The 26,173-nt window shown below is 41.1% G+C and overlaps 1 protein-coding gene across 2 annotated transcripts; it reads right to left on the reverse strand.

Moving 5' to 3' along the window:
• Positions 1 to 831: 831 nt before the first annotated feature.
• Positions 832 to 24,439, reverse strand: hlfa (HLF transcription factor, PAR bZIP family member a). Of its 2 annotated transcripts, none has more exons than XM_034142749.1 (4): positions 24,109 to 24,439; positions 22,568 to 22,921; positions 14,761 to 14,963; positions 832 to 892 (listed from the first exon to the last, which is right to left on the reverse strand). In XM_034142749.1, the coding sequence occupies exons 1-4, from the start codon at positions 24,221 to 24,223 to the stop codon at positions 851 to 853; spliced, it is 714 nt and encodes a 237-aa protein (XP_033998640.1). In that variant the 5' UTR covers positions 24,224 to 24,439; the 3' UTR covers positions 832 to 850. The 2 variants fall into 2 exon arrangements, with proteins under 2 accessions (XP_033998640.1, XP_033998639.1); XM_034142748.1 differs by lacking the exon at positions 832 to 892 and adding an exon at positions 7,594 to 8,616 and having other exon boundaries at positions 24,109 to 24,438.
• Between the last annotated feature and the right edge of the window lie 1,734 nt (positions 24,440 to 26,173).

Genomic DNA, 26,173 nt, shown 5'->3' on the forward strand with positions numbered 1-26,173 from the left:
TATTTAAAATAAGTCTTAATTTTTCTGTACTAATAAAACAATATGTTTTCTTAAATGAACAAAAGCATGTTGTATAGATTGATTCTTAACAATATTAGTGTTCTAATCTTAATAGCTGTGATTATAACAGTTTATATTATCCTTCTTCCCCTAAACCAGCCCAGATGATGTCCCACTGACCCCAGGTCGGCACCTCCAGGTCCAGCAGCACCGTGACCCCCCGCTCTGCTGAAATACACAATTAAACATTTTCTATGATCTATTTTTTGTATTAATACAATTAAACTGAAGACAGTTTAATGACCTAGAGATATCCTATTATTCCACTGCGTATGTACACATGTTGTAAATAATGGTTAAAATCTCAGTAAATGAAATAAACAATGTATTTAACAATTACTATTTTAATTTAATTTTGTATTTTCATTTTATCACAAAGTAGAGGTAAGAATATATCCATCCTCTCTCTGCAGCTTCATGTCTTCTATTATTATAACTTTCCTCATTGAGACAGAGGAAATCAATCATGTTATTTAACATCACCAGCAGTAAAACAAATATCAGCAAAAGTGTGTTTATGGAGTTGTTTATTTGTATTATATGTGCAGCAAGTATATAGAAGCAGCTGTTTGGGGAATCAGACAGACTCAAGCTATAATCGTTAAATATCTATTAAAAGAAAGGACACATACAAAATCTAATTCTGAAACTAAGACACAAGTCTGTAGGACGGCAGTAAGCAGAGGTCTGGGTGGAGGATGTTCCTGATCGCCGTTTTGCTTTCTTCAGCACCACGGGGGTCCAGGTGGATGGCAGCTCTGTCCTGATGATCCGCTGTGCACTTTTCAGATTAGGGGTCCTTCTCCAGCAGATCCATTTCTCCAGAATTGTCCTAATTACAGAGAAAAACAAGAGAAAAATAAAAAAGTGAATTAATCATATTAAACACAGGGTTGCAAAAGTATTATTGCAAAATGTAACTCTAAGCATTTCAGACAAACAATCCTTAAAGGATCATTTAAAATGATGTACTGTTTTGGTTTTCAAAAAACTAAAGAGATGAAATGACAGTCACACGTGCATCCCTTTGACAGCACTGCAAAAACAAAAATCAAGCAAAAGGCTGCTGTCTATTTTTGATTGTCTTATTATTATGGGATTAGGATAAATTCAATAAACGTTAACCTAATTAAAAGATGATCGAATCTGGTGGAAATATTTAAAATAGGCTTTTTTTTTTGCCCTACCTCAAAGCAGCATGAGCTGTATAAAAAGGTTGTAATGTTGTCCCCAAGTTTAATAAACAGTAAAACATTGCAAAATGTCAGAGAAATAAATAAAGCAAACAGCAGCTACACGTCAGGGTAGCATTTTATAAATCCCACCGGACTGTAGGCTATACCGGTCTAAATGTTTTCATTTATTTCATTCTATTTATAACGGAGGATTTTCCACCTGGAAGTAACTATTCTCCTTACTGTCGATTGATTTTACAGTGATATCTGCACTACTCATCAACTCAAAAACACCAGATTATCCTTGTTAATTGCACAACATTGATTGGTTTAAATTGTGTGCAATGCTTTTGTGTTTTTCCCTTTCGATTCAGAGAAACAAATATATTTTCGGAGTTTAGGATGGCAGACACTACACTAGTGTCTCTACACTACCCAGAATCCTCAGCTATCGTTTGGGACTACACCATGTGCTTTGTTTGACAAACCCCGTGATTAGTTCTCAAGCTCTGTGATTGGATGTTGGAGTGGCAGTGCGCGAAGTTTACACCGCGTCAAACAGCACTTTGAAATGGAATGAAACTGAAGTTACCTACTGTAACTCCAGCTTCTATGAGTATTGGCGTAGCCCTCTAAGGCTATCGCTATTGGGTAATCCCCTGCGTACCCGCGCAGCACTGAAACACTTGTAGTCCATGCCCACCCGCAAGGTGGGCCCCACCCTCGGGCTCCCTTCTGGTATAAATAGGAAGGAGGCCCGACAATCTGCTCCCACACAAAACAACTTTTCTTCAGCTATTCGTGGAGCCAGTGGGGCCCAGAATTTAGAGGGCTACGCCAATACTCATAGAAGCTGGAGTTACAGTAGGTAACTTCAGTTCTATTTCGTATATGGCTTCGCCCTCTAAGGCTATCGCTATTGGGTTAAGGGCGAAGCAAGATGTAGTCTGCGCCCCACTGGGTCCGCCCGGTACTAGAAGCACAGACACACCTGCTCAGATAACAACCCATGCCTATTGCGCCATGCGAATGGCGCATCACAGTCCCTGGAATATAGCATAACATGAATATTTTCCATGAGGGGACGAAGGCTGGGAACAATACAAACCTGCCGCTGTGAAAAAGTAGAGACTAATGGCGCGTTTCCACTACAGCGCGGAGCACGGTTTAAGAGGGCTGTGACGTCAGCGGCCCGTTTTTGGTTGCGTTTCCACTTGGCCTAGTACCGGCCGGCGGGTCCTAATTCACAGTTTTTCTGGCCTCATAAAATCGTGGGTCTAGGGCCAGACACAACGAGGCTGAGTCGGGCTGAGTATGCTAAACTAGAGAGAGAATCGCGGGCAAGGGGGCTACAACTACAACAAGATGGACATATTTGACCGTGATTTAATTGTAATACACGTTTCAAAATGATGCCGAAGTAACAACATACTGATACCGGTTAGTAAAAACCATGAATTAATGCTTTGACAAGTCTGCAGACAGACGGCAGGCGAAAAACCTTTTAAAATGCGTGTTTTCTAAATGGAGATTGGCTAAGCTAACGCAGTATATGCTCCGACCGTCCACACTCACAACAACGGCCTATACAGACATAAATAAAGCAGCGACTGTATTCGCCATGACACAGGCAGTCTGTGGTTTGTACTTGTTTAACTTTTGTCTAGTTTCTGAACATATATGAGGAGCTGTGAGCTCTGAGTGCTAACAGCTAACGGCTGTGTTGTTTTTCTGGGGTTCTCATTGAAGATGACGTCACGGCTCCGCCTACACTGCGTTACTATATAGATACTACCCCAGTTCCTAAACTGTAATGGAAATGCGCCATAAAGTGAGCCAGTCCTAACGAGGCCTAGCCATACCGAGCGAGGCAGAGCGAGGCCGTGTAGTGGAAATGCGCCATAAGGTCCCACTTTGTCCAGCGATAAACAAAAGGGGGGAACAAGGGCAGCTCTCTGCGTGTAGACAGGCAGGAGAGCGCACAGCTGGATCCCTGACATCACTCACTCTGACAAGACACTCCGTACAAAATGTGTCAGAGGAAAAAAGGAAACATCCCTCTCATAAGAGATCATTCATGCAGACAAACAATTGTATTGTGAGGATTCCACATAAAGCCAGCCAGCTTCTTTGATCAGGGAAAAGGATTGGCCACATGTGATCTGGCTACCTTTATAGATTGCTTAGCCTGATCAGCTCATTTTCAGACAGGTTTTTATATAAATGGATCAGGACAAAAAGTGAGCAAATCTTTTTTCCTGAAACTTTCAGAATCTCTTTACACAGAGGGGACACATGTTTATGTATAAAAGACATGAAAAAGTGGATTTTACATAATAGGTGACCTTTAAAGCTTTAGCAGTCACCTCGAGTTAGCCATTGTTAGCAATACGGTTGATAACTGCTTTATTTTGTATTTTATAAATACAAACATTGTATAAAATATCCACTGATAGAAGATGAGCAGGACCATATGTAAAGTTGATTTCATGAGACAAATAATACAGAAGAGCTAAACATTTTATATTATCAAAGTGTTCTCTTAATGTTCATATGCAGAGACTCCATTTTGAATGATGATCACGGATGATCGATGGCGAGGTATCTCTGAGTTTCCAAGTAGAAAGTCCGACCTTAAGGGGCGGTCCAGTTGAATTTCCGACTAGGAACTTAGATATTCACACTTCCCAGTACAACTGGTTATGGTTCCACACCATAATTACACTAAAGATCAAAACCTAATCAAATGCACAAAGAATGTACAAATGTGTAAAATGTCTTTATTCAGATTATCTAAATAATAACTATACTAGACTAGTGCCAATTTTGAATACTTAAAATATACATTTCAATACTCAATGCTACAGACCAGTCTGGCCAAGCTCCTTTGATAATTATACTTATTTTATAACTGTATACTGTATATTTAACCTTTAACAAGGCAAGTCATCAAGCAGAAATTATTAAAATGATTGTGGCAAGGTTGCAGATGTAATTAAGAATTGGTCATTTTGAGAAAAACATGTATGGATGAACGGAGAAATTAGACACAGCGGATAAGAATTGGGATTTTATTAGACACTACAAATTACAGAGAGGCTGAACAGCACAAATAAAAGTTATGCATCCATTCCATGACAATCAAAACCAAAACACCTTTAGTCTGTGTTTTTATACACTCTGTAACAGTCCGTTGGTGTTGCCATGAATACAATGGTTACAAGTCTGGTGCAATGTCCAAAATAAGAAATGAACAGAGTTGTCAGTGTATAGAATATATATAGAATTTCTTTTTGATGCACTAAGAAGCCCTTCAGTGCAGATGTGAACCTATCCGATTGGTGATGAGAACTTTACATTGCTGAGAGACTGGGAAACAGTCAGTGTATTCAAGGCACTGGAATAGACTCAGAATTATGGTTAACGTTTCCGGGTGAGGTAGTGAAATCACTCGACAGTGAGGTACTTTTGGGATACACATGGATTAATTATTGGCTTTTTCCTATATATATATATATATATATATATATATAATTTCATAAAAAGATGCCCCACAGATTCAGGAGGCATTGTTCCAGTCTTCACTCTTTCTCTCTACGAACCCTGTTCACACTCGTCTGTGCAGATAAGATGCAGGAAGGGAATCCCCCTCTAAAGCGCAAAAATACTAAGACGATAGTTTGTGGTTAGAAAAATAACCATTTTACGTCACACACACACCTTTGGATTGGATCAATAAAGTTAAATCGAGTCTGGACTGAGATTCAATCTGTTTTCATTGGGCCAATATTGACTCTTGTTTTTCAAAGATTTTGTTTTAAAATCCAGTTTTCACCCTGAAGTAGATAAATTATTGATGCTTTAAAATGTAAAGATATCTCAACAAAAATACGGAAGCCCAGAGCTGCAACAACTAAAAACTAAATAAATAAATGTGCCATTTGTGTGCTTAATGTGTATAAACATATATGTAAACAAATAATCTTATGTTTGAAACTGAATAGCTGCTACAAATTCAATAACAAACCAAATCAATAAAAAAATTTATTATTATTTATCTATAAATCAACATGAAAAACATTGTTTTAAATTGGCAGAAAAACTTAAATTGAAGATTAAATAACAAATGTTTTTTTCATTTGAAATGTCCTGTCTTAAGCTATTTTGTGTTTTATAAAAAACAAAACAAATCTTTATTTTTAGAAAACACGCGGAGCTGTTCCCCTCGGTTTTAAAAGTGTGTGCTAAACTAAACTAATCTGCCGCAAACTGAATTCATATTCAATGCAAACAAATACATTTTGGTAATAATTATTTTATCTTTCAGCGAAAAATAAAATAATATCATAATTTGGATGATTTTGTCCTACTGTAATATTGGTAGCAATGGACTTCCATACTTTCTATCAGAAATGTCAATATCAGCCGTGAAAAACACAAATCCATCCCAGTCTTGGACTGATTGGCGAAAAGCAGCATGCAGCTCTACACTACAACACAACAGACCTTGAGGGAAACTCTACTGTAAGCCTTCATTTAAGAAAAATAAGGAAAGCTTCCCAGTATCCATCACTCAGGTTCAGGGACACGCTACAACTGCATCGGCCAAATCCCACACAAAGCAGAGATATAAACCAGCTTCCCTTCCTTCATTGTAACTTCAACCCGTCAAATGAAATCACAAAGAAATGACTCACAAGCTGCGCGGTTAAAAAAAACTAAACAAGAAAAGCCTTAAGAATATTCAGCATTGTAAAGACGAAAAGTCCTTAAGAGTCGGGGGCATGTCACAACACCAAACATAATGAACAAACGCGTCTGATTTGTGTCGATTTTTTAAAAGTGCCTTGCTGTACATTCTCTCTTCTGGACTGCATCTGCTTCCTCAGAGTTTAATGGGATTTGTTATGACTAGGGATGCTCCGATCGCCAATTTTGGGGCCGATCGCCGGAATCAGTATCGGCCGATACCGATCGCCGATCCGATCGAGTGGGCGGGGCCTATGGGGATCTTCCATTTAAAGTGATGTTTACAACTCAGTTAATGGGGCTCATTCACTGGTGCTTCCACAAACAACATCCAACATAATTATTACATTCAAATATAGTACATTATTCAAGTTTACATTAACTTTGGATAATAACACGGGAGAAATGAACGGAAGCGCTCTCTTTTCCTCTCTCCCTCTCCTGACAGCCCGTCAGTATCTCATGCAGCTCACTGATCCAGTAATGAGTGACCCGACAGTGAAGAATAAACATATTTATAACTAGTTTAGCTAGTTCCAGAGGTAGATAAAATAGCTAAGTGTGTTAGGTCTAACTCTTAGTGTGTGTTCTGCTCCGCTCACCGGTCCGTCACAGCGGGTGGAGCTGCAGGATTTCTGCTTCACACACGTTGCATACCGCTATTTTAATGTAATTTTCGGACACCTTAAAATACTGCCAGACCGGTGAAGCCATTTTGGCGAGCTTGTTTTGCCGCGCACAGAGAAAAGTGTCATGTATTTTACGTCATCATTTTACATCGGCTCTTGCGATCGGCATTTTTAGAGAGCACCGATCGATCGGCAGAGAGTGAGTATCGGCCGATATCGCTCGGCGGCCGATCGATCGGAGCATCCCTAGTTATGACCTAAGAGCCTAAAAGGAGTGTTGTCATAATAATATTTGTAGTGATGATGATAAGAATAATGCCCAGGAGGTTTGGGTGCTGCTGAATATCCACAAATCTCTGTAAAACTATCACATATTAAGCTAATATAGAATATCAAAATACCACTATATGTTTTTTTAGCTATATATTTGTATTCTATAACAATATTCTGGATCTGTTGTGCCTTTAAAATACATAGTTCAGTAATGTATAGGAAAAATACTGTACAAAAAGAACAACTTATAGAATAGGTTCATATAAACATATTATCTCTTGTAACCAATATATCGTCTCTGTTGTGAATCTTTTGGTCTGCAGTAAACAAATCGATCGGGTTAACCACGGTATTGGACAACACCATCCAACTTTTTTTTGTCAACATCTTTTACATTCATACAGCCATCCTTAAAGAGGGCAAACATAGAGCTACAATGAGAGACATCTGTATTGATTTCTAAAAAATAAAATAAAACTCATATTAAATCATGCTAAGTTAGGCAGAAGCGGGATTTTTCTTTTACAACTTTGCCAAAACAAATAAAAAGCTTATCGTTCTGTGAAAGAAAAATCATGCTGTAATCTGAAAACAAGGAGGAGCTAAACGACAATGTCAATAGTAGTATTAATACTAACAATTATATAAACAGAATGCAAATATATATAACCGAAAACAATCTTCCATCTGAGAAAAAATAATGCTGATAAATATGAAGTGGAGGAATTTATTTTGAGATAACCGGATCAGATTGTGAGACACGTATTAGTGTACAGGGGGGGAGGGTGAGGAGCATGTTAGGTAGTCATGTCAGTTTACTTCTGGAGAGGAATTATTGCTCAGTGTCAGGATAAAGAAGAAAAGAAAATCTACGCCACGAATGCACAGGGAATCTTTTTGGGAAGTGCTTTCTGAACGTTAATAATATCGAGCTGTTAGAGAAGCTGCGAGGGACAACTGAACAACGACATGATCAGCATGAAAACAGTATAAGATGATGGGAAGAAAATATAATAAAAAACTCAAGATTTTGTGGGGTCTGAGCAGGCTCTCGGACACGCCACATGTTATACCACAGAAGAAGAAGCAGAAGGGAGAGAGAACAGTTTTCAGTCTCTACCTCACGTATAAAATTGGTATGAAAGTGAACGACAAACAGCATGGCATCGACTCTCAAAAAGGTAGCAGGGGGACTCAGCTGGTGGGTTGGCTCATAGCTCAGTACATAAAACAGGAAGTATGTGTGTGTAAATATATGTTTCTATATATTAAGTGGAACAATGTGTACGGAAACTAAAAGAAGGATCAAAGCTTATGATAGAAGTCAGTTATAATACCAGAATCATACAGGTGTGTGATGGGAAATGGGGGAGGTTTGTGGGAGGAGGAGGAGGGGGGGGGGGGGGGGGGGGCAGTGCCACCAAAAGAGACACATTGTCCTTTAAACTTGAGGGAAGGCAGGTCGTGGGAGATGAGTGGGTGTGGGATGGGTGTTTAGGTTTTTTTTGGGGGCCTCACAGGGGCCCGTGTCGGGCCTCGTATTTCGCCACAATGTTCTTGCAGCGGCCCAGCTCCTTCCTGACCTCAGCCACCTCGCAGCGCAGCGCACCGTTCTCCTTCTCCAGGAAGCTGGCCCGGATGGCGATCTGGTTCTCCTTCAGCCGCCGCGCGTCCCGGGACCTCTTGGCGGCCACGTTGTTCTTTCTGCGCCGCATCCAGTACCTGTCGTCCTGAGAGCGGAGAGGAGGTGTCAACACTGAACAGAGGGGTTTATTCACAGACTGTATATATCATTAATTATAATATGAATCAAACTATCATAATAGCAAATTGAGGCTGGACAACTCTGACACCGACATATTCTAAAAGCAAATATTAAAGAGGCTCTAGTGCTTTTTGGGGTTGTCCCTTTCCTGTAGTGTGTTCTATAGGTTTGTGTGCATGTAAATGGTCTGCAAAGGCTACATTCCCTGTGTTCCCTCCAGAGGGAGTTTATCTCCCACACACTCCCCCTCTGCCTGAAACACCTCCATTGGAATCCTTTGTTTACGTCTGTAACATTGTAACGATCAGCTATTATGAATAGCTGTGTTAAATAAACGCACAAGGGGTTCTTGATATGAAATAATATATTAAAGGTAAACAGAACTGATAAACGGATAATCTGCTCTTTCCACAAAATAGTCCCCACGGAAATGTATTTACTACAGTATATGCACACATTCACAAAATAAACAAAGACAGGTTTTATACGTTATTCACGTGTATTCACCGCTTTTGAGCCAAACAAAACAAACAAAACTCAACAAACAGTCCGCTCGGTGATAAACCGAGATTGTCTTTACTGCCTAACCCAGGCCATAGTTCATTGACAAAAAAAAGCTGTTACTCCTGCGCCCGTCGGCAGAAAAAAACTGGAAATGTTTGTAGGCCTATTGAGGCTATAATCCACAGAAAGAAAAAATAGGATGATCGGCGTGGCCCAAAGGCGCGATCTCACCCTGTTTGAGAGAATCTCTCTCGATCTGTGCGCGTCCTCTCCAAGGAGACGTGCTTCCAGGTCGGTCGATGCAATATCCACAATGCAGTTACTTTCCTTTACTTCCCCGTAGCATTTTAAGATATGTATACATACTGAGGAAAACTTAAATATCCCGCTGCATACCCGCATTCGCCTCACACACGCTTCCTCCTCCCGTGAGAACCAACCCCTGACATCCCGGTGACGCACCCACTATAAAGGCTCCGTGCGTGCTGCGACAGGTGAATATGTAAATGAGGCTTAATGACCCACACCCCCAAACCATACATAAAAGTGGACATTTAACAACTGTAGTTGCGAGGATAATACACATGTATCAGTTTTCTTTTCATTTCAACATAAACCACATGCCTTAACCTTTTTCCCTGCCACTACAGTTTATAAGAAACACTTTGATCAATCTGCAACTGTCACAGATCCCCCCCCCCCCACCGGAGGTATGAGGGGCTGCATCCCGAAGTAGGGCTTTAGGTTGACCACATTGATAGTGTCAATTTTTTTGTTTTGGCCGTTCCACTTGATCTGGTAATTGATAGGGCCTAATTTTCTCACCACTGTAGCTGGACCCGACCATTTAGGCGCAAGCTTTGATGAGAAGCTCTCTGATGCTTTAGAGAGTGGGTGAGTGCGGACCCAGACCAGGTCTCCCAGCAGGAGTTGCGCACCTCTCCTGTGGGTATTATAATACTTGGCTTGTCTGGCCTGGCATACCCCGACTCTCTTTTTTACTTGTTCCACCATTTTTTGCTGTCTTTCCAGTAGTGTATATGGAGGTTGATGAGGTGGGGGTGGAGTACTGATCAACCTCTCCAGCGGGCCTTTCAGAGATCTTCCGAGTGCCAAAACTGCAGGTGTTTGCCCCGTTGTTTCCTGATAGGCAGCATTTACGGCAAAGCGAAATTCCCTGATCCACTGATCCCAGTTCTTATGTTGTGTCCCCACATAAGAAGCAATCATCGTCTTGATGGTCCGGTTGGACCGTTCTGTGAGATTGGCTTGAGGATGATAGCTGGTGGTGAACTTTTGTGTTACTCCCCAGGATTTACATAGGTTGGCCATTTCATGGCCAGTGAACTGCGCTCCCCGATCAGAAACCAATTCACGTGGGACACCGAAACGGGTGAAGATCTCATCTTTCAAGATGGCGACAATCTTGTGAGTCTTGCTGTCTTTTAGGGGAAACATCTCAATCCACTTTGTGAAATAATCCACAACCACAAGGAGATAGCAATTGCCTTTTTTACTGCGGGGAAAAGGTCCCATGAGATCAATCCCCAGCTTTTCCCAGGGCTCCTCCACAGGGGTAGGCTGCATGAACCCTGCTGGTTTTTGATTATCCGCTTTGTAGGCCTGGCAGATGTTGCAACACTTTACATGGGCCCACACATCCTTCCTGACAGACTGCCACCAGGCAACCTCAAGGATCTTAAGGAGAGTCTTAAACCTGCCCAGATGTCCACTCAGGGGATGGTTGTGGAAGTATTCCAGAAAAGACATGACTAGACTCTTGGGAACCACTAGCTGATATTTGTCTCCCCCCAGTCTCACCGGTGACCGCCGATACAGAATACCCTGTAACAGAGTGTACCCTATCCTATCTGGCTTACAGGTGGCAGCAGACTGTTTTGCCATGTCACTAATTTCAGGGTCCCTTTCCTGGGCCTCTTGTATGTCTGATAGGGTGGTTGGCAAGTCAGAAGTACAGTGAGAGGTGTTTGATGCAACATACGCAGTTGCGGACAGAGGTGCAACCGCTCTGGACAGGGCATCAGGCACTATGTTGTGCAGGCCTTTTCTGTATTGGACCCTAAATTGAAATTGCTGGAGTCGTAAGATCCACCTAGTCAGCCGGGAAGAGGTCTTCGGACAGTTGAAAGCCCAAGTCAAAGCAGCGTGGTCGGTGTATACCGTGAATTCTTTTCCCTCAAGAAAATGTCGCCACTTTTCAACAGCCCATACAACAGCTAGACATTCTTTTTCTGATGTGGAGTAGTTACACTCGGCCCCTCTCAATCCCCGTGAAGCATAAGCTATCACCTGTTCCCCTTCATCGGTAGCTTGGACTAAGACTGCACCCAAACCGGCATCACTAGCGTCTGTGTGCACCTCAAAAGGAATTGAGTGGTCAGGTTGTGTTAGGATGGGAGCACTGACCATAGCCTGTTTCAAGTGTTCAAAGCTTTGCTGGCATTCTTCGCTCCATATCCACTCCACCTCTTTCCTTGTCAGGCGATGCAAGGGGGCCGCCATATCTGCAAAGTGGGAAATGAATTTGTGGTACCATCCCACGAGTCCCAGAAATCGTTGCAGTGACTTGACATTGGTAGGAGTAAGATATTCTTTTACTGCCAGTGTTTTCTCTGGATCCACCTGGACCCCTTTCTCAGACACTATATGGCCAAGGAACTTTAACTCTTGCTGGAAGAAATGGCATTTCTTCAGATTGAGTGTTAAATTGGCCTCATGAAGTCTCTTCATCACAGCGTTTAAATCGTTGAGGTGCTGTTCTTGTGAGGGTGAAAAGATGATTACATCATCGATATACACAAAGCAGATTTTTCCCCTCAGCTCCCCCAGGACCTTCTCCATCAATCGCTGGAAAGATGCACCGGCGTTCTTCAGCCCAAATGGCATGCACTTGAACTGGTAGAGGCCTATCGGTGTGATTACTGCTGTCTTGGCTTTGCTCTCCTCTGACATTGCCACTTGCCAGTAGCCTGATTTTAGGTCAAGGGTACTGAAGAATGAGGCTCCATGCAATGACTCCAACAACTCATGAATAAGTGGCATAGGATAGGCATCTTGCAGAGTCTTAGCATTTAGAGGTCGAAAGTCCACACAAAATCTTGGGGACATGTCTGGTTTTGGAACCAAGACCACTGGGGACGCCCAGGCTGACTGTGACGGTTCAATAATGCCATCCCTAAGCATCTGCTCTACCTGGTCTATTATGATCTGACGCTTGTGGGGTGATACCCTGTATGCTTTGCAGCGCACTGGAACCTCGTTAGTAGTAAATATCTTGTGCTCTTCTACCTTAGTTTTTCCTAAACTGCCTGAACACACCTTTGGCCAAGCCTTCAATATGTCTCTAACCTCTGGTGGATGAGCTGAAAAATCTGGGGCAGTCTCTTCTTGAACAGGAAATGACTTGGATAGCGGAAGTGCCATTATGAGACTAACACTGGGGTGAGCGCCAGGGATCTCAGTAGGTTGAGAAAGGAATGAATAGAACGTGTAATCCCTTGGCCCCTTTACTCCATATGTTCTGTCTCCCAGGTTGATAATGGTTGAGGTCTTGGTAAGGAAATCCAAGCCTAGAATGATGGGGAATGCCAGGTTGTTATCATCGATGATGTATGTTTCTAGCGACCACATCATTTCATGCCAGCTGTAGAGTAGCTGTACCTTTCCTAAGGCTCCATGGCATGTCTTCCCGTCAGCTAGAGCAAAGCTTTGGTTCTCACTGGGCTTCAGTTGCTCTCCTTTCTGGACTACATCCAGCCATTGGCTGTGCCGCATGAGGGAATATGTACATGCAGTGTCAAAAACAGCTTTACACTGCATTCCTCTCACCTCTACGGGGACATGTAAGAGACTTACTGGATTTCTCTTTCCTCGCTGCACTATGGTCACTACATCAGCAGGTTTCTTAGCGCTCCACTTTTCCTGGGGCCTTTTGTTCAATTTCTCTTTTGCTTTTGTTGATCCACTTTTCCCCAATATTCTTTTGCAGTGACATCACTATGTAACACTTGCACTTCTTTTAAATAGTGCTCCAACACATTGTGCGTAAAGGCTAAGGGGAGGGACATTTCTAAGCGGTTGACCAATCACAACAGAGCTGGCCAGCTAACCAATCAGAGCAGACTGGGCTCTGGTTTCAGACAGAGGGTGAAAAGAGGTGCTGCAGCACGAAAATTCAAAACTGAAGCTTTAAAGTTCCTGAGAACATTTATTTAGGGCAATTGAAAGAAAAATTGAATTTTCCTTCAGGTTTTCTCATTATCCATTTCAAAAATCTGAGAGAAACTGGGAAAAAGGCTGGTAGTCATACAGTAAGAGGTCTTTCTGATCACATGATAATCAGATAATAGCGACCATGGTAAAAACGTTTTTTCAGAATCTTTATTTTTAACATCTACCCTTGCATAGTATATACTGTATACTGTCATATCCTTTCTCTGTTCCCCTCAGCCCCAGAGTCTGGTGCTTGGTCTTGAGGAGTGATTAGTCCCATGATGAAGGCCTGTTGCTCCTGGCAGGGTCACAAGGTCAACTCAGGAAGCTCTGCTGACCCAACGCTGTCAGTTTGAGTTATTCCCACCAGCAAATACCTTTACTGTCTCACAGTTAAAACTTTAATCCACAGACTGCTGAAAACCTTGGAGCTTAATGTCTTTAGTTCATAAAATACAAAGGTAATGATGTTGTTTCTGGGCTGCCGTACGTCAGAGTGAAGCTTTTTCCTTTTGTCTAAGGCTGCGTGAGTCATCTGAACCTGAAGAAAGCAACAATGGCTGCTAAATATAGTGCAACATGTATTAAATAACAATGTTTTCTTACCAAAGCTGCAGTACCTTTTCAATCACTCAGCAAATTAAATCTCTTTCTGTCATATAAAGAACATTAAAAACAGAACTCCTGCTTTAAGGTTAGATTATCGATTATGTTGTGATCACATACTTATTGATTTAAATCAGAGATATTTCCATTTTTAGTCTAAACGTTGGCATATTTGGCTGGATTTAATATGAAGTATCAAATAAAGTATTCTTTCAATAAAAACACACAAAAACTTGGCAGTAGTACCTTACATATTGAATATCAAGCACCATATTTGTATTCATACTGATTACTGTTAAATGTTCTAAATAAACTGCACATTTATTAGGTTTTGATTTGATTTTGTTTGTATTTTACTTTAACTTCTTATGTTCATATAAATATATGCTTTTAATTTGATATTTTTAGTGCAAATTCTTACTTGTGCTAATGCAAATATTCAAAAATAAATGCCACTAATATTTGTATTTATTTCATCATAAAATGGAGATCAAGAAACTTAAATTCCAAGATAATATTCTGATAGTTTACAATAAATAAGCAATTTAAGAAATGAAAGAATATTGGAGGTATATGACAGCAGCTTACGACAATCAAGTTTTTCATAGAAAGCCTTTTTCAAACCATCATGTTGCTCAGCCTTGTATCATTTAGTTTGCAGCTTGTCTTCCACCCCTAAGGGTTATTCTGAGCTGCTTACATAACAGCAGGCCAAACATCTGACCTCACGTCACCCCCTCCCCCCCCCGACAGAGCAGCAGCTCACCTTCAGGTCTTCTGGGATGAACACCTTACGGGCTTTTTTGATCATGGGCTGCGGCTTCAGCTCCTCAGCGGAGAATTTGCGTTTCCTGGGGTCGAACATCTCCTGTCCGGGCACGCTGGACAGAGCCAGGTCCTGGGGGTCCGGCTCGTAGGAGATGGGCACCTGGATGGAGTCTGGGTCGATGGGGCTGGAGGTGTCCCGGGCTGAGAGAAAAATACCAGACATTAGCATAGTGCACAGATTCATCCCATTTTGTGGGTGTGAAAACAGCTCATTATTTAGAAATTGGAGAAGCCAGCAGGAGGAAAACTCCAAGCACCTCTCATTCTGACTGTAATTGCAACATTTCAAGGGCTTCATTTTGCGGTAATTGGTTATGCAACGTCCTCACCAGCAGCTCTTCTTAGTGAAGCCCTTAAAGCTGGCGGGAGGAGCAGCTATGTAAGGAGAACTCATACGGAGCAGGGGGGCTCACAGGGGGGCTCACAGGGGGGCTCACAGGGAGGCTCACAGGGGGGGCTCACTGCTACCTTTCCTTGTTTTTTAACTATGATTTTAGGCTGCAACTGAAGACTAATTGCTTGATTTTAGTCTATCAAATGTGAGGAACTACTCTAAAAGTGCAAAGTAATGTTTTAAAGTGTAATTTTTCTGTCCAAAACCCACTTTAATATCATATAAAACAAATAAAGGCATGGTATTTCATATTTGAGAGGCTCGAAAACAGCCTTTTCTGACATTTGAAGTTAACGAGGAATTGAAGAAAAATATGTTTTGCTTTTTCAAATTGAAATGTCCTAAAGAAAATGTGAGGAGGAGGTTCTGTATTTACCAAACCATGACTCTTTTCATATCAACATCTACAAATTGCCAATTTTTATTTTCTTGATCTGAAACATTTGGGGAAATTGTGCATGTTTTCAAAAGCCAAAAGACGTTAAATAAGTTATTAATATTCATTTGCAGTGTGTCAACCTACCCAATTGTTTTCCTAATAATGGTAACACATGTGGCCATTTGGAAAAGCTCATACTTTTTTTCCAGTTTTGTAAAACAAATTATTCAGAAAATACTGTTTCTTTTTTTTTTTAAATGATAACAATATTACAAATGTTTATAGAAGACGAGAAACTTTAAATGCATTTCTTAGCACAAGCTTGTTTTGTAAACATTCAACATTCGACAACTGTTGGTACATTTCTAGAAAAAACCCAACAGAAAACCTGTCCAGAGGAGTATATTCCCCATCTGGGCAGCAGGTGGGGCTCTAACACCAGCTTTGAAATTCACAGGTGGAGAAATAATGTGTCTTATAGTTTTATCTTAAACGGTGCAGCTATCAGCAGCTCAGCTGGTCTCAGAGCAGCTGTAATCTTCTGAAGGAGATCTGCATGCCTCCACGTCCGTCTTCCTTCTGTGCCAAGCTTCTCTAATTGTTCCTTTTGGGCTGGGCCAATGAGCTGAACTGGATGAGCCGCAGATCCAGATCAATTTCTCTGTGATCCATTACATTAGGGCTCATTTGTTTTCGTCGCACGGACCAGACCTGCGTTCCCCCCGCTCGATAGTAGAAGCTTGATGAGCATGACAACCATCGGGGATATGACTGCAGCAGCAGCGACATTTTCATTAGCTGCTGTTATGCTGCTGCAGTTAGTACATCATGACCTACATTTCTGTGTGAGCTCGCCATGACAGCCAGTCAATGCAGCTGACCTTCAGTCAGAGTGTGTGTACGTGGTCAGAATGCTTTGGACATTTGAGGAGGGGCCCACAGATGAGAATATATGAGAATCAAACAGCAAGTGTTTGCTGTACATCAGAGGAAGTGATTGGCTCCGTCACAGACACATGCATGCCACAACAAACGTGTGAAAGACTATGCAGGACTGTTGAAACTGATAATTATCAGCTTGTTAAACTGAGCTGTAATGCTGAGAAAATGTGGAAAGATTCCCCGATGAAAACATAACAATCAGATATTTGAGGAGGTGTTTATGTTGCAGCTCATTTAACACAAGGTATGCTGGGTAAAGATGGAGATTTTCTATTTGATGCATTCATTTAACCTTTATTATTATGATATCATGTAACCATTAACAACGCCATCCCAATTAAAACAATAAGAATTATAAGATAGATCAATAATTTAAAGTTATGTTAAACCATGACAGTTAAAGGTTGGGAGGTTTAAGATGACATCTGAAATGTCCAAAATATATATTCAGGGTTCTTACACCTTTTCCAAAGTCAAATTCAAGCACTTTTCAAGCATTTTCAAGGTGCATTTTCAAGCTTTTCAAGCATCTTACAGCTGTTGTAAATTACATATTTATATACACATACTTATACTCAAATGATTATTTCCCTACCTCACATTAAATCAGATGTTCTTTATGCTATAAACAACCAAATGTGTGTTTCATAATAGCAATCTACATGAGGATGAAACATTTAAAATGTTAGAAAAGAAAACTAAGTTTAATATTTCAAAATGTGTGACCCATCTGTACGTAGACTGGGCATCCCATATAACCTGGTTGAGCCAATATAAAACAATCAGCCAAATAACTTTTCAATATATTATTGATTACTATTTTTGAGGTACTTTTAGGTTGGCAGTAAACACAAGTCAGAGGTAAATGGTGTACTTTTACTCCACTACATGTATTTAATACCTTTAGTTACTTTACAGATGTGGATGAATGATGTGAAATATAATCAAGTGTTAAATCAGACTTTAGTTCCACCTGGAGTAAATTCACAAGCTACTCTGTAGTATACAAAGTCATTCAAACTAGCTGTAACTTTACCAGCTTTGATAACACTTTCATGATCAATCATTATAAAACATATCATATACAATTATTAGGGATGCTCCGATCGCCAATTTTGGAGCCGATCGCCGGAATCAGTATCGGCCGATACCGATATCGCTCTCTTTTCCTCTCTCCCCCCCTCTCTCTCTCTCTCCTGACAGCCCGTCAGTATCTCCTGCAGCTCACTGATCCAGTAATGAGCGACCCGACAGTGAAGAATAAATATATTTATAACTAGTTTAGCTTGTTCCAGAGGTAGATAAAATAGCTAAGTGTGTTAGGTCTAACTCTTAATGTGTGTTCTGCTCCGCTCACCGGTCCGTCACAGCGGGTGGAGCTGCAGGATTTCTGCTTCACACAGACGTTGCATACCGCTATTTTATTGTCATTTTCGGACACTTAAAATACTGCCAGACTAGTGAAGCCATTTTGGCGAGCTTGTTTTGCCGCGCACAGAGAAAACTGTCATGTATTTTACATGCAACGATAGCCTAATCTAAAATGCTCTACGATGGCGTACCTTTCGTGTGGTGTGTGGCTCGTCAGCGCAGACTCTCGCATCGTTATTGTTGCACACTTTGCAGGAGGCTACTCTTGGGCTTCGCTTGACCCTCGTCTTAGCCATGGCTTGTATTTGTCTTCTGCTAGCCAACGCTCGTTGAAACGGCAACCTCCTGGCATACTGTCATCTATCACTCTCATCAGAATGCCCAGGTCACACACGTAACAAAAACACTTGCCGGTCACGCGCATAGCGCGGGAAGGCCGGAGCGGAGCTGTTTTATGTAAAAGCGAAGCAATTAAGCGCGCTCCGACTTCTTTATTTTCTTTTAATCTAAAAAGCGAAGTAAAGCATTTACAATTTCAAGCACTTTATCCCAAATTCAAGCATCATTCCCAAAATTCAAGCACTTTTCAAACCTTGAAAACACCTCGTACAATTTCAAGCATTTTCAAGGATTTCCAGCACCTGTACGCACCCTGTATATTGATTTTAAAAGAGGTCGTGCGTTTATCAAACTATCTTTTTGTGAACATGTGTTTCTGGAAATTGTTGAAAATGATTCTTTATAAATTCATGAAATGTCTCTGAAAAAATGTAAAAATGTGCATCCAGTTTCCCAGATCCCAAATGTACTGTTGTCATTCAAACATTTATTTTCTGTAAATCAACTTATCCATGTTTTTCCCATAATGGCAACACTTGTGGCCATTATGGGAAAAACTAAATGTTTCCTACTTGTTCAAATTAAACCTGGGTTTTTTCCCTTTGCATTTAATGTATTTTAAGATTATAAGAAATGTTCAAGAAGACATTCTTGCATCCTCTTTACTTCTAGCTATGGTCGTGCTGTTTCCAAAACAACTAAAGAAACTGCTCAGGGTTCAGAGAGTTCAAACCTATTGATCCTTCTGCCTTCAGAAGATCTGACCTCCAGCCATCAATCACCTGACTTGGTGGAGGTAACCCATCCTTAAAGGTAAGACCCACAGCTCCCAGGCGGCAAGCTCCTTACCCACTAAAACCAGCCGCTGTGAGACAATCTGTCCGGCCTGCAAATAGCCAGCAGTGTCGCCTTAATCACCTTTACCGCTCATTTGGATCGCCTTATTAGCGGAGTTAAAACACGGGCTAAAAGTACATGCCCGCTCGTTAACCTGGAGTGCCCTTCCACACATTCCAGTGGAGAGGAAGTCGATGATTAAACAATAAAATAGTCCCCCTCCTTGCACAGGAAATCTAAAATTAGGCCAGGAAAGGTGGCTGTGAGCCGTGTGAAAGCTGAACTCATGCATACCTTGCTGAACTGGTTTCATTTTGACGTGGCAGTATTTATGTGTTTACACAAAACGCCGGCTGCAGGTTGCTGTCACGCTACATGATGGTATCAGAGTGTTATCACGGTGCTGTGTGGTGATAGTACTACAGCCAGTGATAAGCTGTGTTGCAGGTTGGATTGCAGCACTCTGACCTGGGTGGGACCTACAGCAGCCACACACTGAGAGAGTGCTTTGCCCTTTAGCCCCTAATTGGCTTTGGTTTACGTGACCACACAGTGATGTTCTACAATATTTTTATCCTGAAAAAAATAAAGACCAGAAATAAGATTGTTTTCTTTCTACTAACACCTATTGTGTGTGTCCACGGATACTTATTCTTCCATAGAGCTTGATTGTGATCCAAAAAGCTATTAAAAACAGCTCCTGCATTCCTGACAGTGTGTATTACTTTGACTCAATCCCAAATACACTGTCCTGCAGCTTTAAATACACACTAGATGTAAGACAGATTGTGTTTCAATCCACAGCTGAAAATAGTCCAAAACAGATGCCGTTTCCTCCAGTTTGAGTAACCTTTGATAAAAATACAGTGTTTTAGGAATTAGGAAGTCTTTAAAAAATGTTTTTGAGTCCTTTTTATGTCTTCAACAGATAGTATTATATGTATTGAGAGACAGACTGACTCATTTTTGGTTTTGGACCTTTTTAAAAAAAAAGATTTAACAACATAAATAAAGACATGCACTTGATCGTCATTATCATAATTCCTCCATGTCACTTAGGCAGGACATGTAGGTCCCTTCACCGCATGACAAGACATTACTTTGAAAGAAACTAGGCCAGAGGAAACTGGCTCTGACACTGAGAAAGAAAAACATGTGTACTCAGTATTGAGTGATTGTACTCTGACACATTATTCCTCCACGATGATAAATACAAGTACTCTACATCTAGTTCCTAAAATGTGCTGATGGATATGTTTAGATGAGCCAACTTTCCTTGACTAACACGCAGGAATGCACCACAACACACCCTCTGACCCCCCTTCATCCGAATTCCCCTTTAGCCCCTGCCAACAGCGCGCAGGGGTCCATGTCCTGAACCTGGCCCCGGCACAGACCCTTAAAGTCTGCAGGCTGCTCAGACTGAGAAAAACAGCGAAACGCCCACTCGCTTGTGCGTTGGTTGTGATAACAATGTTATCAGCCGCCTGCTGCGCTGCTTGCAAGCACAGAGGGATGGAGGTTTGTTGTGGGGGGGGCTGGTTAAACGAGACGAGGCTTGGCGAGCTGGAACAGTATTCGGGCACACGTGACCAAAGCACAGCAGACTCCATGTGATCTCTGCAGGGAACAGCCTGTGCCTGTGCTTTGGCTCCGAGTCCGGGCCAGAGTCGGAGCTGAGCCCGAGAGAGGGAGGGAGAGGAGGACCGGACGGGAAGTGGAGAGTGTTAAAGGCAAGGGGAGAGGGGAGAGCGAGAGGAAGGAAGGTTTGTGCCGTGACAAGCTTCTGTGAGAAGCCTGCATGTGTCTGTCACATGGCCCAGCGCTCCGCAGGAGACCCCAGACATGTTCATGTGGGAGGTAAATGTGAAGATGCAGACCAAAACAGAACACACACATCCAGAATGCACACAGACAGAGTGTACCGTACAGGTCGCCTTCATTTATCACTCATCTTAGACTTGAGAGGCTTAAGGCCAAATTATACTTTTTGCATCCGTGTGTTATTGAGGGGGTGCTGAGGTCCTTATGACTCATCATCCCCTGAGTTCGCCTATATCCCCACATGTGTGACTGTGCAAACTCTGAGCTCAGAAAGCGCTCACTCCGGTTTGGTTCCAAACTCCAGTCCAGTTGGTGAAGTATGCACCTTTGGCTGGTTTGCCAAGAAGAAGAAGAAAAAAAACACAACCGATTGCTTGTTTTGAAGAGAGATTATGTGGGGAGCAACATTTTAAATACAAAATGTTCTCTTTATTTCTCAGGGCAGGCAGTTTGTCTAATGGTAGAGGATAAGTGTGGGTGGCAGGTGTGTGTGGCAGGTGAGCAAACAGCATCACAAGCCTTTTACAGCATCCCCTGAGGCAGTGGAGGTGTGAACAAGTGTGTGAAAGTTAAAGTAGGCCTGTCACAATGATTACGAATTGATTTATAGTACATTATATGGACTTCAATAAGTAACCCTATTAACTAAGGTGCAATTTTGTGAGCTTGACCTCGATCATTTATACGATATTAAAGGTGGGGTAGGTAATCTTGGAGAAACCAGCTCGAGTGCGCTAGAATTTGAAAATACACAGCCGGAAAAGATCTGCCACTTCCTTACAGAGCCCCTCCTCCAACACACACGAACGCGCACATGACCAATGAGGGCACGAGATAAGTTTGTGCACAGATGGAAGGCTGACAGGCAGGCAGGCCATCCAGTTATTTTAGCCGGGCCGGCTAAAATGATTGGTCGTACTTTTTACAGTACCACGGCTTCCACAGATGAAATATTTGTATGTATTTATTGTCAAAGCATTTAATATATTCATTGCTATCGGGATGTTAAGAGCATTCCATGGAATATAGCAAAAAGTGTTTCTGAAATAAATTACATATCCCACCTTTAACTTATGGTACAATATGTGGAAACCACCTGGATAACGTTCTGCTGACCTTGATGATCCCTGTTGTGTTTACATGCCTGTTTGTTTGCTTATATAAGAATGCCACCAACATGTTATCATTATCAACATTTAACAGCAGGGTTTCCATACTAATATTAGACTTAATAATTTTTTATTAAAGCCGTTTTATTCAAAGTGATGGCTGTTTGTTTTCATTTCATATTTTTATTTGGGATATCTTGATACATTCATTTTTTGTAAATCTGTTTTAGAATTCAAAATTCATGGATTTTTGTAAATGTATTTGCAATATTATACTATTATTGTCCTTAAATAGTCTTCAAATGACAATAATATGATTCATTGTAATTATTTCTGGGATACGGAAGAGGATTATATGGACACGTGCAATTTTTGTGCATCTGCCGATCAGTGTTTGTTTTTTCTAGTTCTCAGAATTCTGACTTAAATCTCAGAACTCATACTCTAATCTCAGAACAAAACAAAAAAAGTGTGGCCTTAATCGTCTTCCGTACCGGGAACCAAAGTAGTTATTGTGACAGGCCTCAGTTTCGGGTGCCGTGGTTCCTACCTGCTGAGCCGGGGCTGTGGAGGCAGGTCTGAGGTGCCATGGTGGTGTGAACCGAGGTGGTGGCACGGCTGCTGAGGTCCACCACGCTGGGTGAAAGTGTGGCGGGGGGTGCAGGCGGAGATGCCCGAGCGTTCCGTGCTGCCTGCAGGGCCTGCTCGCCCTGGGCTGTGTTGGCGGGGATGCCGTTCTCCGACAGGAACTCCTCCAGGTCCATGTACTCCAGCTGGAAGTTGTCCCCATCGTACGGCAGCGTCTTGTCCCACAGGGTCGGGCCGAGGAAGGCCGACTGCGGGTGGTTGGCTGTGCTGCTCTCATCGTCCAGCTTCTTCTCTTTCTCCTGGTCCTTCCCAAATCCTGTGAATATTTGCACAAAGTCATTTCATTGTCACAGCACAGGAGGATCACGGGTCAGTGCATGGGTATAAATAGAGAGTATGCTTCGGGGAAATCAACTTCATTATTATTAAGGCTTTTAAGTTGTTCTTAATAGCCTTTGTATATGTATAATATCATTGGTTTATAGATATAAAAAAACTGCAGTTAAAGATTGTTGCATGTTTAATTGCATTGCCAAATGTAGCCATGCTGTGTTGATGTGTGTAGCATAGATGAAAACAATTATAGACTCGACTAAAAAGACTGCATCATTGGTTAGTACACTGCAGGATTAGTTATGTTTTGTTATAACAGCTGTGTAGTGTGAACAACATCACTGTGTGTTTAAGAGATTGAAATTAAAATTAAATTAAAATAAAATGTTTGCTTGATAAAGTATATGGATAGTAGCCTTAACTGGTAAGTAAATATATACATTTTTCTCAATCTCAAGCATTATGATTTTTTTTGCTCTATGCCACCCAACATTTCTGACACTGGTCTATTGAATTGAAATCTATCCAAATAAACCAAATCCATGTGCATGATTAATTGGGGAAATGTGTTCCCTTAAAGATTAAAAATGACAATGTAGGCTAGTTACAGAAAACACATTTAACAATACAATCAGTTTGTTATGAAAACATACACAAAAGCTGCATAAAAGAAAAGACGCCCTCTGTGGACACACTGCGATATCACTAATATAAATCCCATTGAAGGTTTAAAGGTTATGAACGCACCTGCGAGCTCAAAACAGCGCTGTCAGTCACAACACGATCAAATTAGTTCATAATAATTTAATTTAGATCGTAAGCAAAAGCCAAACTAGCTTGTTAACTTGAGCTGAAGTTCGTGTCAATCTGTCAGTCAACAAAAAAACAGCCAAAACAATCATCATTCTATTGTACGTATCTCTGCTGCCTGCAAAACCAATACGATAACTTTATTTTTCGACAAAGATCGTGTTAATATTATGAGATATCACTCTGCATGATTTAAGTTGATCTGTGTCTTAACTGCGCTGTATCTGTCAAAACCGTCAAAACCCATGGGTGTCTACTGTCTACAGAATAAAAACAACCAGCGGATAAACATGACAGAAGGGGAGACGAAAGGCGAGTTAGTGTACGTGCAAGTTAACTACTTTAAAAACAAAAACATACCTTCATCGTGATGGAAAGGCAGCTTTAGCGGGTTTTCCAGCAGGGATTTCAGCACGCCGTGAGTCGGCGGCAGGAAAGTTGCGTTTATAGGAAGAGGTCTGGCCATTTTCTCCATATGTCTTGAAGGGCAATTGGAGAACAAAATCTCGCAAAGTCAAAGCCAAATGTCCCCCCCTAAATAAGAGACACGACCGAACTAGGAAGCCGGTCCCTCGGAGATCCTCGCAGACGCGGTGAAAACGACGCCGGGGCTCAGAGCGAAAACACGGGACTCCGCGCAGCAGCAGGACGGTGAGCGGCTGGCTGCCTGTCGACGGAGCTGGATGGCAAATAGCTGGAGGAGGAGGGCGGGCTCTGACGGAGCCTCTACACTTCATCCATGTGCGGAGCGGAGCGACGCTGCTGACGTCAAAGAACCCTCCCTTCACAGACAGTGGGATATTTAATGTCTGAGGCAAACCAAATAAATTAAAAAAATATATATCTTTCTTCGACTTTGTTGCAATTTTTTTTAAATAATATTTCTATTTTTGTTGTCTTTTTACATTTCTTTATCGTTAAAAATAGTAAGTTTATTTTCCTATTTAGTTTTTTCCCCATATATTTCATTATTATTTTTGACGCATTGTCTGTTACTTCTTGACCCCTCCACTAAATGGTTTGTGAGCAATCAAAATAAAATAAAAAGTGAAAAAATGGATACTAGAATGAATTTTTATTGTATTAATCATAATGTTCTCCTTTGTTCTACTTGCAGTATAATGCACCACTTAATGCAATTATAATGTTGTTACTTAATGCTCCTTGTTTTAATACTCTGTTGCATTTATCATTTATCACATTATAATACAGATGCACCTTTTTGGAAAATGTTCTTTCATTGCCTAAAATAAAAACATAATGCTGTTAAAAAATAGATACAAATAAAATGACTACAAATTTAAATCAACACACCAAACCTTTGGATGGGGGAGTAGATGATAGTCACAAGGGTTCCACATTTCTTTTTTGTCCTGGGGCCAGGTACTACGGCCATGGTGCAGGCTACTGCTGAGGGTTCACTAAACTCAACAGTTCTTCCCCATAAATGTAACACATGACATTAGTTGTTTACTTCAGAATACTTGTGTAAATATTATAAATCAAATCAGGGCCATAGTTTCCCTAATTTTGTGGATTTATGGCATATTTCGATTATCAAACTGACAGTTTATGGTCGCATTCCCTTCACATCAATCATATAATCAAGTTTCAATTGCTCTCATGTAATTGTTTGCAATTGCAGCACTTTAAGGCAGGTATGCCAAGCATTTATAATCATGAGTGACAGGCCCATTACCAGACTGTCACTCTTCAGTTTTACGTCGTCTGGATTTCTTCTTTCTTTTAACCCCACCAACATCTGTTTTCCTAACTATATATGGGGGATTTTCTCTAGCAACACAAATAATTTCTCATCCAACAAACAACGAAAAATGTGTGTTATTCCAATTTACATGTACATATATTAAAAGGTTATTTATTCAGCTTTTAAGAATTTTCATGGCTCAAAACGGGTCTTGACATTAACTGGAAATGACAGGAGCAAAACTGGAAAAAAAGCACATAAACAACACAATCAGTTATTTATTATATTTTAATAGGCGTAATTGCACATTTTTTAAATACTTGTATCATTTACAATTCCTTTGGATACAAAAAATGTTATCAAATTAATATGTGTATCCAAATTCTTATGAATAAAGCCACTTCATTTGAGCCAGTGACACAGATTTAGATTCCTGACTGGTACAGTTTCTCTTCTCAGATGTTCCTTAATGAGCACAAACTGTCCAACTTAACCGAGATATCACACATGTCAAGATGTTTTTGTCACACTCATGACACAATAAGCTTCTCAGGGGTGCTACATTTAGGTGAACAAACAAAGGGAAAAAAAGGAGGGCTCAATCTACCACCAGCAAAGAATGACGTGAATGTAAACTTGACCTACTTTGAGCCAATGGGTGTTTTCAGACTGCAACTCTATCCGGCATGTCGTTGCACATTGGAACTATATGACTCA

Source organism: Trematomus bernacchii, unplaced genomic scaffold, assembly GCF_902827165.1.
Source record: "Trematomus bernacchii unplaced genomic scaffold, fTreBer1.1, whole genome shotgun sequence".
Taxonomy (NCBI): Eukaryota; Metazoa; Chordata; class Actinopteri; order Perciformes; family Nototheniidae; genus Trematomus; species Trematomus bernacchii.

Bases quoted from the DNA above. Each gene is read 5' to 3' on its own strand.
- hlfa (XM_034142748.1), bottom strand. From the start codon at position 24,223: ATGGAGAAAATGGCCAGACCTCTTCCTATAAACGCAACTTTCCTGCCG. The intron at 14,964-22,567 runs GTAGGAACCACG...TTTTTCTCTCAG, and splicing joins CCACAGCCCCGGCTCAGCAG to CCCGGGACACCTCCAGCCCC. The intron at 8,617-14,760 runs GTGAGCTGCTGC...CTCCGCTCTCAG, and splicing joins TCATCCCAGAAGACCTGAAG to GACGACAGGTACTGGATGCG.